Raw genomic sequence first — 14,005 nt, forward strand, 5'->3', positions numbered from 1 at the left:
ATAGGCTTACAATGTATCACTTAAGGATATGTTTGGGGTTTTTTGTTAACACATTAAAAAATGTTTATTTTTGCAAGTTGCTAATGAAACTGCAGTAAGCCAAGAACAAACACATGGTCACAAAGTCAGATACTCTCTCAGGTACTTAAAATTCATGTGGATTTCAAATGTATTGCCTGGCAATGATGGGAAATCCCCTCACAGGGCCTGTATTGCTTTTTCCAAATGGCTGTGAGCACACTGGACTTGTTTTTTGTTTCTTTGCTGTTGCTGTTAACTAAAACAGCTATGCTAATAAAATTTGAATTTGCAAATGTGATAGGGGAAAGATGTTTTGCATCCTGGTTTGTCATGACGAGCCAGAAATGAGAAGGAAAAAGAAATCCTTCAGTAAAGGTGGCTTTTTGAGTTGACTGAACAATGCTAGTACATCTTTGTTTTATAGTTGAAGGGCTGATAGCTACTGCCTTTTAAGTGATGCTACTACCATGGGAAGTTATGTATAGGAATAATAAGAAGTGGAAATGTCACAAGATATACAGGGTCGCCTGCAGGAGCAGAAAATTAACTGTTGGGTTATAAATATGGGTCACGATATATTAAGCACCAGTCCCTAAATTATAGTGGCAACTTTGTGCAAAAATATTGAAAGATCTCAAGTCAGTGGACTGTATTCTGGTTCATTGATTGAGTGAGGTGGCAGGAAAAGGGTTTGTATTCTAATTCAAGCAGTTTGTACTCTGTGTACAAATGCATTTATTAGCACTGTTTCCATTGAGTGTGTTTTTTTAAATGCCAGTGATAATTCAGTGCTCAGACAATGACCCGTGGACAAAACTCTGTATGAGATGAGGTTTGAAGAGGGAAGTGGAGCTGAAACTGCACAGTGCTTTCCCTTGCCTGGGAAGGCCTCATATAAAATGAGGTCATTCAGAAACTTTCCCTTGAAGTGCTTCCAATTCTTGAATTGCCTTTTGTTTGGGAAATGAATAGCAAGTTGATTAAAAAAAGGAGACAATTAGGGAAGGTAGGGGGATGGGGCTAAGAAGAGCTTAAGGTTTTTCTACAATGCAGCTAAAAACTACGAGGAAACTTCATTGTTCAGGACAGCCTGGTCCCCAGTGATGGCAACACAGGGTTGTGTCACCAAGCGGTTCATATCCACGGGTGGGGCCAGCTGATGGCGTCGTCCCCTCCACTGCTGTCGATAAGATCCTTGGCTATAAAATAGCTTCATCGAACCCGAGCGTTCAACAGCGGCCCCAGAGAGCTGTCTGCCAAATAACTCCAACTGCCAAAACATGATACCTGATGGCTCGTTACTGCATGAAAATTAAAAAAGGGGCCCTGTTGAGTTGTTTTTAGATTTTTTTTCTTCCTTCCAAAGCAGTGAAATGAGAAATTGAAGCTTTTCATCGGGTGGTATTTGGTTGGGTGTTCTTGTTTTGTTTTCTCAAGAGCTTTTGAAATTTGTATTTTTACAAATGGCTTTTGTGTATGTGCTGTGATCATGGAAACCGACTCGATATTAGAAATGAAAGCTACAAACGGAAGATTGTTGTGAATAACCTATGGTGGGGGGTGATGTGTGTGAGTATTTAGTTTCCCTCTGGTACCTACATCAAGTGCCTATGCAGTCACTACATTATTTATGTATTTGGCAGCCAAAGCATTTCAACTCAGATGCACCCCATAAGCGCTCCTTGGTTCACATCACCATATCCCATGTAGAGTGAGTTTTCTTTTATATTTGACCCTGGTTTTGCTTATATCTTTAAACTGCAAAAGCAAATGTGCTTTGAAAACTATGTTACACAGTAGTTAAATAAGGCAGTAACCTATGCACTTGGAATTCTCTCTCTATGACCTACTTACATACTACTTCACCCTCCTCATAGTATGATTAAAAGCTGCTTTGAATCCACTATTGCCTCAAGGGATTTGAGGCTAGAATTTAACAAACTGCTGAGAAGGCTTAAGTCAGTAAGAGAGCTTCCTTACAGCTTCTTCCAACTAATTCACATGCAATTAAAGAGAAAATAAGTATTTCAGAAGTGTACATGTTAATGAAACATGTTCTACCTTATAGAATGTAGACATATATGGACCTTTATGCTATGGCTGATTGGAAAATATTTTTCATTTTGATTAATGCAGTTGTGTTTTGCTTCTGTTTTGGAGGCCAATGCTGCTTTCTTAAAATAATTTTTATATAGTCAGCTCATTATATACATTAGATATTTATGCAAATAACATATGGAAAACCAAGAACTGCCAAGGTTTGTCTTCATTTATCCACCTAATTATTAAGATAATTGAAAGACCAATCAAAATCCTGTAATTTCAAAGGCAGAACAGTAGCTGGGGAATAAATGTAGCTTAGTAGTCTGAGGACAAGTTTGGCCCTTTGGGAGTATAAGAATTCACTCGATTGCAACCATTCCTCAGTTCCTTAGGAGCCCAGACCTGGTTCCTCCAGTAAGGTGGTATTTAAAAAATTAAGGTTAGTTTAGCCCTACATCTAACGATCTTGGAAATAGAAGGTCAAAAGCCAGATATATTGTTCAGCTGAAGAAGGCCACCAAGTCCATTAAGCATGTGTGGACTTAATTGAATATCCCAGGTCTGATACTTTATATTGCTCAATGCATCAAACCTGGATATAAAATTGATATGTAAGTGTCCATTTGCCTTTACAACCTCTAAAGATAGTTAGCTGTCACCACACAAGAAACTGGTGAGAAATAATTAAAATCATATTTTCTCTATATCATGTCTGATACATTTAACTATTTGTAACTTGGTTGTTTAACCCACTGGTTTGTGTGATGGTATCCTCAGGCATAATTTGTGAGGAGAAAGCCCAGCTTCCTAGCACAGTTCTGATTTTTAGAAAGACAAAGACTGAAAATTACATATTTCAAACAAAACCATAACGTGTGTGTGCGTGTATATTTGTATGGGTATATGGATGTATAGCTGTATAGACACATACATTACCCTAAAAGTTTAAGATGTCATTACAAAATCAAGTGAAGGTTTCTCTAAGAGGTAAACTATAAAGTTTTGGTACGCAATTTATGATGTTGATTCAGAATGTGAAATATGCCATGAAGTCTTACATACTTGTGACTACAACTGAAAAGTTTGCCACCCAAATAACAGTGAGAACGATCAATTAGAATGTCACCTTAGAAACGAATTAGTTTTCCAGAACTTATGCAAATCACTTAAAAATTAAACTCGCCAGCTTCTCTGTTTTTTTCTGAGTTTGGCCATTTTTCTCAATTCTTGTTAGTAAATCAGTCACAAATCTTAAGTGGGTATTTAAGCTTCATGGCCCTTACATTACAGACCTAACACTCGTGAATTCATTCAGCTGGTTTCTAATTATTGTGTTAAATACTAGGAAATGGCAGAGTCATGATTATCGTTTGAGTAGAAAACGTGATTTATGGCTTTATTTTCAGCCGCTTATACTTCTTAGTGTTTGCAAGATGACAGAAAAGGCAGTGCCATCGTGCAGAGACAGGTTTGTCTTCCTTAGGGCACTGCGATACGTCCCTAAATGTCACTTGGGTCATGTATCTGATCTTTACTTCGCCTAAACCTCCTATACCCTTTCGGTGATCGCCGTTAGTTCCTGCCTGGGCAAGCACACCACACCGAGGAGCATCGAAGAGAACCCTCGGGCTGCTCGCCTCCCGCGGCTGGGCTCTGGGAGCGCGGCTCGGGTCTGGAAGAGGAGCGGGCTTTGGCGCCCGGGGGGCCCTAAACCTACCCCGAGCGGCCCCGGCGGCCTCTTGCCAGGGACCCCAGGGCGGGGGAGCAGAGCCGGGCAGGGGAGCAGAGCCGGGCAGGGGAGCAGAGCCGGGCAGGGGAGCAGAGCCAGGCGGGGAGCGGGTTTGCCTTCGGGGGCCCGGGGGACCCTGAGAAGTCTGGCCGTGCCCCGGCGGTGAGCACGGCGGCGGCCCACCCTGGGTCCCTGCGGGGCGGAGCCGGGTTCGGGGCCGCGCTCTGGGCCGACGGGCCCGCAGGGGTTAAGCGGCGGCGGGCGCCCCACGAGCTCCGCCCCCGCCCGCCGCACCTGGCGCTCGGCAGCCGGCCGCCCCGGCGCTGGATTTCGGAGGGGATTGGCGGAGCGCGAGGAGAGAATGTGACAAGTGCCGGCTCGGCGGCCGCCGGGGGAGGCCGCGCGCACCTGTCCCTGCCCGTCTCGCGCCGCCCGCGGCCGCTCGGACGCGCGCAGAGCCGCCCCCCGCCGCTGCCGCCGCGTGCGCCCGCGAACATGACTTCTGCCTTCAAGCTGGATTTCCTCCCGGACATGATGGTCGAGGGCCGCCTGCTCGTTCCTGACAGAATGTGAGTGGCGCCGCGTCCCGAGGCCGGGCGAGCGGGCGTCCTCCCCTCAGAGTCGGCGGCGCGAAGGGGACGGGCGGTGCCCGCGGCTCCCGGGCGCGACTTGGCCGCTTCGGAACGGTCGCCGCCCTCCGCCTTCGGAGGCCGGCGCGGGACGCGGGAGGAGGGAGCGGGTGCGGACGAGCAGCGCCAGCGGTGCGGGGCGCGGGGCTTCCCGGAGGGACGAGCGGGGCGCGGCGTCCCGGGGACCGGGCGGGGTCCGCGAGTCCGGGTGAGGACCAGCGGGCGGGGCGCGGCGTCCCGGGTCCCCGCGGGGCGAGTGGGGGACGGGCTGGGTCCACGGACCGGGGCGAGGACCCGCGAGCAGGGTGAGCGGGGCGCGGCGTCCCGGGGTCCGGGCGGGGTCCCTGGGTCCAAGTGGGGACCGGCGAGCCGGGCGCGGAGTCCCGGGGTCCGGTGGGGCGGGCGGGGACCGGGCGGGGTCCGGGTGAGGACTGAGCGGGGCGCGGCGTGTCGGGGACCGGGCGGGGACCGGCGAGCGGGCACGGGGTCCGGACGGGGTGCGCGCGTGCGAGTGTGCACGCTCGTGTCATTTGAAATGCGGGGCTGACGGAGCTGTCTTGGCCGGGGGAAAGAGCTCTTCTTACCAAATTACCCGCTCCTCTGACTTAATATTTGCAAAGATCCTTTCCTAAGGTGGGAGAGGGGAAGCGGAGACAAGGAAGGGCGGGGGGATAATTATAAAGCGTGAAACTAGCCAGGTGTACTTTATTGCAGAAATTAGAGGTAATTTTTACGTAGTCATAGTTTGTCTGATATGCAGTCTGTAATTTAATAATTAATGTGATTCTGGTTGTTTTACATGTCGTCAAACTAGGGTAGAGCGTTTATTGGAAGAAGTAGAGAGCTGGGTTTCCTGACGGAAGGAAAGTATGTCTAATTTTTAGCTGGCTTGATAGGAAAGTTTTTATTAGCTGGAGGGGTCAGTAGGATCTATTTGTACTTCAGGCATGTTAGGAAAAGGAAACCTAAAAAGAGAGAAAGGATTGCCAGGGTGGGACCAAAAGGTCTGTGTCCTTTTTAGACATTTTAAATTTTCTCTGATCAGGCGAGAAATTGGATAGCGGATCTAAGCTGTAATTAATCTAATCCAGTGGGGAAAAAATGGATTGGTATGGTAAGAGTGCATGTAAAATGTTTCCTGTGCTACCCACTGTAGGACTTAACATCCGTATTCTCTCTGGCACCTTATGGTACTCTGCAGTATTGAGGTTATTCCAGGCTTTATGATCCATTTCCCTGGCAACTAACTTTCCCCTGCCATGCTAGATTCTTTTTCTAGCCTGTTAAGTGTTACGAGTTAAGAGATTCTTGAGAAACTCTGCAGTGGCCAATTATTTGAGCTGCAAGGATCCCCCCCCCCCCAAAAAAAAGAGGGGGATGGAGGAGGGGGATGATGGAATCTGTTATGCAAATTGTCTTTTGAGTCAATATTAAGAATGTTAATTTGCTTGTACACGATCAGGTTAATCTTTTCAATATTCTGTTTTGGTAGTTTTCTCCGAGATATGAATCATGATTAGTAACATTTCCACGATATTTGTTTTAAGAGACCTCTGTCCTGTCCCCCATCTTAAAATATCCGCCTGTATAGACACGTAATACATGTTTGCACATGAGCTAGTATGAAAGTTTTATGCGTTTTCTCCTCTAGAGGCTAGACGGTCCAGGCTAAACTGAAGAATTCGCCTAATCATGATTTTGAATTTATGGTCACCTGCTACTGATATAGCTAAGCTGATGAATGCTGTATGAATTTAAAGTGTTAATGGCCTCACAAAGATGCAGTTTCTTGTCAATTAAATTACGAATTATGAAAATTTAATTTATCCTTTTCATTTGGTGGATGAATGTGGCCTGTTCAAGCGATTTGCTCTGAACTGAGCCCTTGTGCCTTAGCCGTGGAGTCTTCTATGAAAATCCTAACGTGACTTCTTTCTCACTTCTCTTCCAAATGTTAGTTATTTCCAAATGATAGCCTTTGGAATCAAACCCAAATTGTTCTCAGCGTTTGTCAGCTGTTGCTTAATTGAACTAAGGGAAGAAAAGAGGATTTGTAAATGATAGTTTTATTATTTGTTTCCTAAATAGCTATTGTGTGTCTCCATAGCCCTGAGAACACTAGAGCATGCTTTTATATATCGTTGATAATTAACTCACATTAGATACTGTATCTGGGGATAGAGGTGTGTGGGGAGGAATATGACAAGTTGAAAATGCCTGAAATCCGCCTAAGTTGTAAGTTTTATTGCCGTATTCACACAGTTGAGAAGATAGCCATGCGGATTTATTGTTTTCGGGACTGGTTGTCATGTGTGGTATATTGCCATTTGGACTAAATTGCAGTCGGCTAGATATTGGCCTGTTCCTAAAAGGAACTTAAATAAAGCATAGGGGCTTTTCTGCTGTTGATTTTTCTAAAGCAGTAGAACATTTTCAATGGCGTTTTCCCACGAGAATATATTAGATAAGTTTGCAAGATGTAATATGTTTGAGTCCTCAAGGCAGATGAACAAATAGCTTTTGAGATGAATTATTATGCTTGATGGCCCCACAAGCTATCCAGTGTTTAAAGAGCCCAGATCATTTAAGGCTCTGTAGTGGTGTAGAATTGCTGTAACATATGCTTCAAAGTTTTGGGGTTTTAAACATTCAGTATCAAAACTATAAATGGAAATGGACATTTTAAATAATCGTGGCGATTAAAGTTTCATTGTCTTTGTGTTACTATAGAATATCATCTACAATATTAGCCACACAGCATAATGAAAACAGGCACTGATTTTTTTTAAAATTTGATTTTAAGCTGGCAGTTGGTTTTCGATTAAGATGGGGGAGAGTGTTTCCTCCTTTGATTCACCTTTTTAATGACCATATACATGCATTTAGGGTTTGTAAGTGGTTTTGGATTTTTAAACAAAGCTAATGATGTCTCAGAAATGAGAAATTACAATTAGACTAATAAACACAGCTTAAAAAGCATTAGGTGTTAGAATAAGACACTGAGAAGAGTCTACCAATAAATTAAAAATAAATTTTTTTTACATTTGGTAGGTAACCTTATTGAAAATGAGAAAAGTTATGTTGACTGTAAATTCATCAGCTTAATGACCTAGCTTTTTGTTAAGTCCTTTCAAGTTAGGATAACTGGCAAAATATCTATCATTGTATAATTAAACTTAAGGGTGGTTCTAAGGACATCATTGTTAAAGCTGAAAAGGGCTTTAGAGACAATCTCATCAGACCTCATTTTATAGATTAAGAAACTGTTAGAGGGGCAGTGTGACAAGTCCAAGAAGTAATTAACTGCCTCCCCCCAAAATAAGGAAACGTGAGTTGTTAGCTGAGTGCCTGCCATGCACCAGGATAGTTTGTTCACACTGTCTCTAATCTGCAGGTGGATATTGCCCACATTTTACAGATGATGCTTAAAGAGGTGACCTGCTTGCCCCTGCCACATAGGCAGTAAATGGCAAAACTGTGGTTTTCAAGTAAGTGAACGTATGTGGGGTGGCATGTAATGTTCATGGGTTGATGCAAAGAAGAACACTGAATTAAAGGATATGACATACCATTTTATCAAAATCAAAACTGTGCCATGTGAGAATGAGCATAAGAAATAAGTATGTCACCTGATCAGGAATGATGTATGTGAAACATCATTTTATACTTTCTAATTTGATTCCAATTAGGTTATTCCATATATTTATTAACTAAGCAGAATACATTTTAATGAAAAATCTTTTTGGTTTACAAGGTTCCAGAAAGATAAAGATCAAAAGCAGTGGGGTTCTGTTTTTCTCCTCCATGGACATTTAAAGTCTATTTAGAAAATGCAGTTATAAATAATATGGAGATAACTGGCATTTATCACCTGATACCGTGATGGTCATGAAAGGAAATTAAAATGAGAAGTCTAAAGAAAAGACTTTGCATATGGTTCTTTAAGGAAAATTTTTGAAGTATTTTTTTCAGTTGAGATTGCTCAGTTAACAGCACATATTATCAGCTGCTTTCCGAGAGGAAGAATTCATCCCACATTGGCTTTTTAGAACACTGATGTTATCTTTGATCTGGGCAGAGGTATTATTTTAATTGTTAAATCTTGCTGTTTAATTGTAATTTGCTGGGTTGAGATAACTTTAGCATCTGTTGATGAGATGCAGTGAGCTGGGGAAACAAGACCCTTGAAAGACAAGATAAAAAGGTGATGGGATTTTTAGATATGAACCTAGTAATTAAGATTTCACGGGATCATTTAGAGTGTTTTCCGCTTCTCAGTGTTTATTGTTTTTTTTTCCTCCCCTAACAGCTATAATAACACTATATTTGGCCTCTGGTAAAAGACTGCAATATCCTTTGCTTTTTTACATAAATCCCCAAACTTCATTTCTCTTTACCCCTTCCTTTTATTAAAAGTTAAACACTAGTTTACTTAGCATTAAAAGACAGGTTATATTTGGCATGCAAAATGATCTGATACAGCTGAGTGTAATACAACCAGCGCCCAATATGACCCAGCTCTTGGGCAAAAAATCAGGGTAGCGATCATTGTTGAGGCTTATATGTAGATTATAACGGGAATATGATGTCATTGTTGAATTTTTTGTAAAAACCAACAAAAATGCAAACAAACTCTCATAAATGTTAAGCAATACTATAGGCATTCCGTATCTAATTTGCATTTAAATGGAAAATGTTATATTTTCAACATGATTCAAGGAGCAAAATTAATAAGTCATCAATGTTGCTTATGTTCAATGCTGCACTTTACCCAAACTTAATAGGTCATTATTTCCACTTTAGAGTATTACTGTTTGGGAGATTTTGTTTCTTCAGGGGAGGGTCACATTTTTGCTTTTTGTTTTCGGATTAAGCCATCACAAAGAGTTAGATGTTTGTCAGTGTAATGTTTGTTTTACAGAACCACAGAAGGCAGGGTTTGGAAACTACTAATGATTTCCAGTTCATTAGTACCTACAAGTTCTCATGCATCCTGTTTGTTTCCTCCACCAAGGAGGTGCCGAGTAATACAATGAAGCCAGTATCAGTGGTGTGCTACTTGTGTAGCAGTGCAGAAAATGTATTTTTATTTTTCCTTAAGAAACAGCTCTAGCTAAACCTAAGAGAAGTGGAGCTGCACATTCCTGGGAAAAACCTATGTGGGAAACAAAAACTAATTAGAGCAGCAAATGTGATGCTCTCAGGTAATTGTAAAATAATTATTCCCCTTTAGCATCATCACCGTGTAATTGTTCCATCCAATATCCTCATGCTCTGAATCCAGATGTGAAGCGATGGAAACCACCTCCTCCTCCTGGGAATGTCTTTTTCATTTAGTGAGAGCTTTAGACTCCTCCTAAAGGACTTTTAAAAGAAAGGGGGAGACATTGAGGGAGATTTTGAACAGCTTCACTCTCCCCATTTGTTCTAAATCATGACAGAAAGTGATTACTCCAACTGTTTTTATAGAAATACAATTCCAGTTATGTGGCTGAAATGCCTTGTGAGCGTATTTGAGATTTACACATTGGCCGTGCCAACCTGGAGTTTTATGAACGGTCTCTTTTATGAACTGCAGATTGTATGTTATGTTCAGATACTAAGAGTGATGTTTTAAGATCAGCTGATAATTTAAAATGTAATGCTAATAAGTGTGTAATTCTGTGGTTTTCAAAATGATGTATGAGTGCAAATTCAGGTTTTGGTTAAATTTTATTTACTCCATTTGAATGAATGCCTCAGAGCCAACTTAACCGGCAAATTATTAGACCCATTTTTTTTCCTCCTAAAGATTTATGTAAATTAAGTTTAGGCTGTATTTAAACTGTCAGGTCGGCTTTATTATTCTGTATTTTTCTATCAGGCTATGTGGCCTTTTACTTAAGGTTAGGTTTTAAATGAAGAAATTCTGAAGAGATCTTCATTTAAACAATCTGTGCGTCCTCCAGATCAGCAGCCCAGGAGTCACCTAGGTAGTTGACCAGTTTGCCAGGATTCCTGTAGTGCTTTAAAGGCAGGAGTTAGATATAATATTTTTGATTTTAAATCTCAGTAATTAAGTCAGTCGGGCACGGTTGCTCACGCCTGTAATCCCAGCACTTTGGGAGGCCGAGGCAGGCGGATCACCTTCAGGAGTTCGAGACCAGCCTGGCCAACATGGCAAAACCCTGTGTCTACTAATACAAAAATTAGTTCACCGTGGTTTCGCATGCCTGTAGTCCCACTTGCTTGGGAGGCTGAGGGAGGAGAATCGCCTGAACCTGGGAGGTGGAGGTTGCAGTGAGCTGAGATGGCAGCATTACACTCCAGCCTGGGTGACAGAGCAAGACTCCGTCTTATAATACTAATACTAATACTAATACTAATACTAATACTAATACTAATACTAATACTAATACTAATACTGAAGAAGTCCCAGAAGTTTGGGACTTCAGTGAGACTGTATGCAGTGCTCTCTGTCATAACCATGGAAATCCAGTCCCCCCAGTGCCACAACTGCTTTGTCTGACATTTACCAGCTCCAGTAGGACTGGAGATTTCCTACTTTCATAGATGAAGGTGGTGACTCACTACTCAGGGACAATGAAATTAAGGTCACCTGATTTATTTGACATCTTGACATAGCTTTTGGACAGCTTAAATTGTTTTTGGTACCGTAACAGTGTACTCCTAAGTACTTTGATTTACATGCTACGTCTAAAATTCTGTGCTTTTATGTTGAAAGTCTTGATTTTATGCTTTTTCTAAAGAAAGTTCACAGCTTTAGTAAAACTCATTAAATTTTAAGGTGGTATTTTATATCCTTTTCCCCAAATTATGTCTTCCTTTCTCCTAGTAGCAGGAAAGTTGAACCTCATTTGACACAAAGACAATCAGTTGGTCTTTTAGGCTAAAAGAGTAAAGTATTTTGTCATTGACTTGAATGTGGTCAGTAGGCCTAAAATATGTGTGGGGGTATATACATATGTATGTGTGTGTGTGTGTGTATATATATGTGTGTGTGTGTGTATATATATATGTATGTGTGTGTGTGTGTATATATATATATGTATGTGACTGTATATCTGGAAAGTCATCTTATTGGACATATGATATGGTTAGGCTTTGTGTCCCCACCCAGATCTTATCTTGAATTGTAGTCACCATAGTCCCCACATGTCAAGGGATAGAGCAGGTGGAGGTAATTGAATTATAGGGACAGTTTCCCATGTGCTGTTCTCGTGGTAGTGAGTTCTCACGAGATCTGACGGTTTTATAAGAGGCCCTTCCCCCTTCGTTCAATGCTTTCCCTTCTTGCCACTTTGTGAGGAAGGTGCCTTGCTTCCCCTTCCCTTTCTGCTGTGATGGTAAGTTTCCTGAGGCCTCCCCAGTCATGCTTAACTGTAAGTCGACTAAAACTCTTTTCTTTATAAATTACCCAGTCTCAGGCAGTTCTTTATAGCAGTATGAAAATGGACTAATACAGCATAGGTCTTTGCTTTCTTAAAATATTTACCATGAAATGGTCTTTGGTTACAAAAGTCATGATACTTGTGTTTTTGGATTATTACATTATAACTGAAAGACTTTATGTTCAGAAAAGTTTCACATTGTGACCAAAGATGTACTGCAAATTAGTGATACTGCTAGAAAAAAAGTCTCAGGACTGTGTTTCAACTCTTCTGCCCAGAACTTTGGATTAACTCTGATGAAGGGTGAAGACAACCTCACTCTGGCAGTCCTGCCATGTTACTGGGTGAAAAGCTCAGACTCTTTCCCTTTTGAGGGCCTCTTTTCTCCTCACTGCTGAGTCCTTTGATCTGGGGGCTTCTTCTGTTTCTCAGTGGCAATCGAGATGTTGCTACTCCCACGGTCTTTTCAGAGTTAGAGTAGGAAGAAAAACAGACTCTTCACAGAGAAATCTGGACAGTTGGGCCTCTGCTGATGTTGCCTTGTTAGGCAGACACATATGGTCCTCCGTGGACCACACCCCCTACCTTGTGCCTCTTGGCTGCTGCTGCCATTTTATATGATCCATGTCATGATCCCATGGCCACCTGTTGCTGTTGAAAGGGGTCCTTGAAATTTGTATTGCCTATTGGGAGTCCAGTACATAAACTGAACACTTAAAAAAGGTGAACGTTACAGCAGAGTCACAAGCCCGGAAGTGGGTAAATTGGTGTAAACCAACTTAAATACCTACCCCCCCCACACACACACCCAGGTGTTTTCTCTTTGGAACTCGGGGGAAGACGTTGGATATGGAGTAAAACAGAGTTGAAATCATTTGGTCCTTGAAAACTCTTAGGGGAATAATAGAAAGATGATACCCAAAAGTGTGAAGATAGAAAGCATTTGTTAGAGGACTAATGTGGATTTACTTCGTTATTTTGCTCTTCACTCCTGAATCTCTGTACCCTGGCCTAGATTCAGTGTGGTCATAACCAGTAGAGCTTTTTCTGAAGTTTTCTTGTTGCCCTTCTTATGTTTTCTTGATTTATATATATTTTTTAAAAATCTCCTCTAACGCCCGTTTTATCTTTTTCCTGAGTGGCTTCCTAAGTTTCAACAGAAGGGGCCGCATCCGTCCGGGACTTAGTTCTCAGAGTTAGAGCCTTGGGATGAGAGCAGTATCCAAATACCTAGCTCATCACTTGTAAATTCCACTGGAGCAGCTGCTTGTTTCTGCACACTGAACTGTATTTTGACTTCCTACATTATAGGAGGAGTGTTGAGTTTTCGGGTTGAGCATAAGGGTGGCGTGTTTCGGAATGATTAACTTTATGGATGTCTTTGTCTGGGCCAGCTATATTTGGCTATGCTGCAGCTGTGTTTGCCTTCTCAAAATTGTCACCAGGAGGCCTCCAACTGCAATTACTCACTTCAGTCCACGCTGGTAACATCTTTGCTCATGACTCCCATTGTCCAGCCAGCCATCTTTTCTTGGTGTCAGGACTGAGAGATAACACAGGAATCCTTTGAGAAGCCTGAATGCTGCTGAATGCTGCTGGCAGCTCTGTCTCAAAGCAGTTTCTTAATATTAAGCTGTCCTTACATTGCCTCCTCGTGCATTTGGGATTCTTCTTTCTTTTCACCACAAGCTCATGTTTTCCTATCTGCTTGTTCCCCCTTTTCTTTTATGCTTTGATGTCCGAAAGTTGTCGCCAGCATCAAATGGACGGTGTTTCTTCCTCTTCTGGGTACCTAGAGCACTTGGGAATGCGTTTTTACTTCTGATGTCTTAAAGTCCACTTACATAAGGGCCCCTTTCCTGTGTTGGAGAGGAGACTGAGAGGCAAGTCCTTTTTTTTTCTTCCCCTTGGTTGAGTACTTGCTGCAGAATTTACCTTTCTCTCAGGAGGAATTGAGGAAATAATTTTTCTTACTACAAAGGCCATTTTAATTCCATTGGCTATGTGTGGGTTTTAATTTTTCATGGAAGTAACTTCCTCTTGGATTGTTCAACTTGCCCTGTATGTCGTACGATGGGAACCACTAGGGACATGGCTTCAGGGCCTCTCCCAGCACCAGAGTGGAAGGGCGTCCTTCAAGGCTAGGCGTCCTTTACCACCGTCTTACGAGAATGCCTGGCCTGCCTTCTAAT

The 14,005-nt window shown here is 42.4% G+C and overlaps 1 protein-coding gene across 19 annotated transcripts in view; it reads left to right on the forward strand.

The window, feature by feature from the left end:
- Positions 1–14,005, forward strand: part of CELF2 (CUGBP Elav-like family member 2) — an 872,815-nt gene that overhangs the window by 542,039 nt on the left and 316,771 nt on the right. For 4 of the 19 annotated variants that reach the window (XM_058431440.1, XM_058431446.1, XM_032153014.2 and 1 more), the window contains exon 1: positions 3,864–4,362. The exons of 12 other annotated variants lie outside the window; for them this stretch is intronic. In XM_058431440.1, coding sequence (XP_058287423.1) covers positions 4,289–4,362 — 74 coding nt within the window. In that variant the 5' untranslated portion in view covers positions 3,864–4,288. Of the gene's footprint in view, positions 1–3,863; positions 4,363–4,610; positions 4,631–14,005 lie in introns of those variants that run through there. 3 more of the 19 variants (XM_058431451.1, XM_032153377.2, XM_058431495.1) reach the window with 2 other exon arrangements.

The sequence above is a fragment of the Hylobates moloch genome, unplaced genomic scaffold (genome assembly GCF_009828535.3).
Source record: "Hylobates moloch isolate HMO894 unplaced genomic scaffold, HMol_V3 SCAFFOLD_2, whole genome shotgun sequence".
NCBI classification, from domain to species: Eukaryota; Metazoa; Chordata; class Mammalia; order Primates; family Hylobatidae; genus Hylobates; species Hylobates moloch.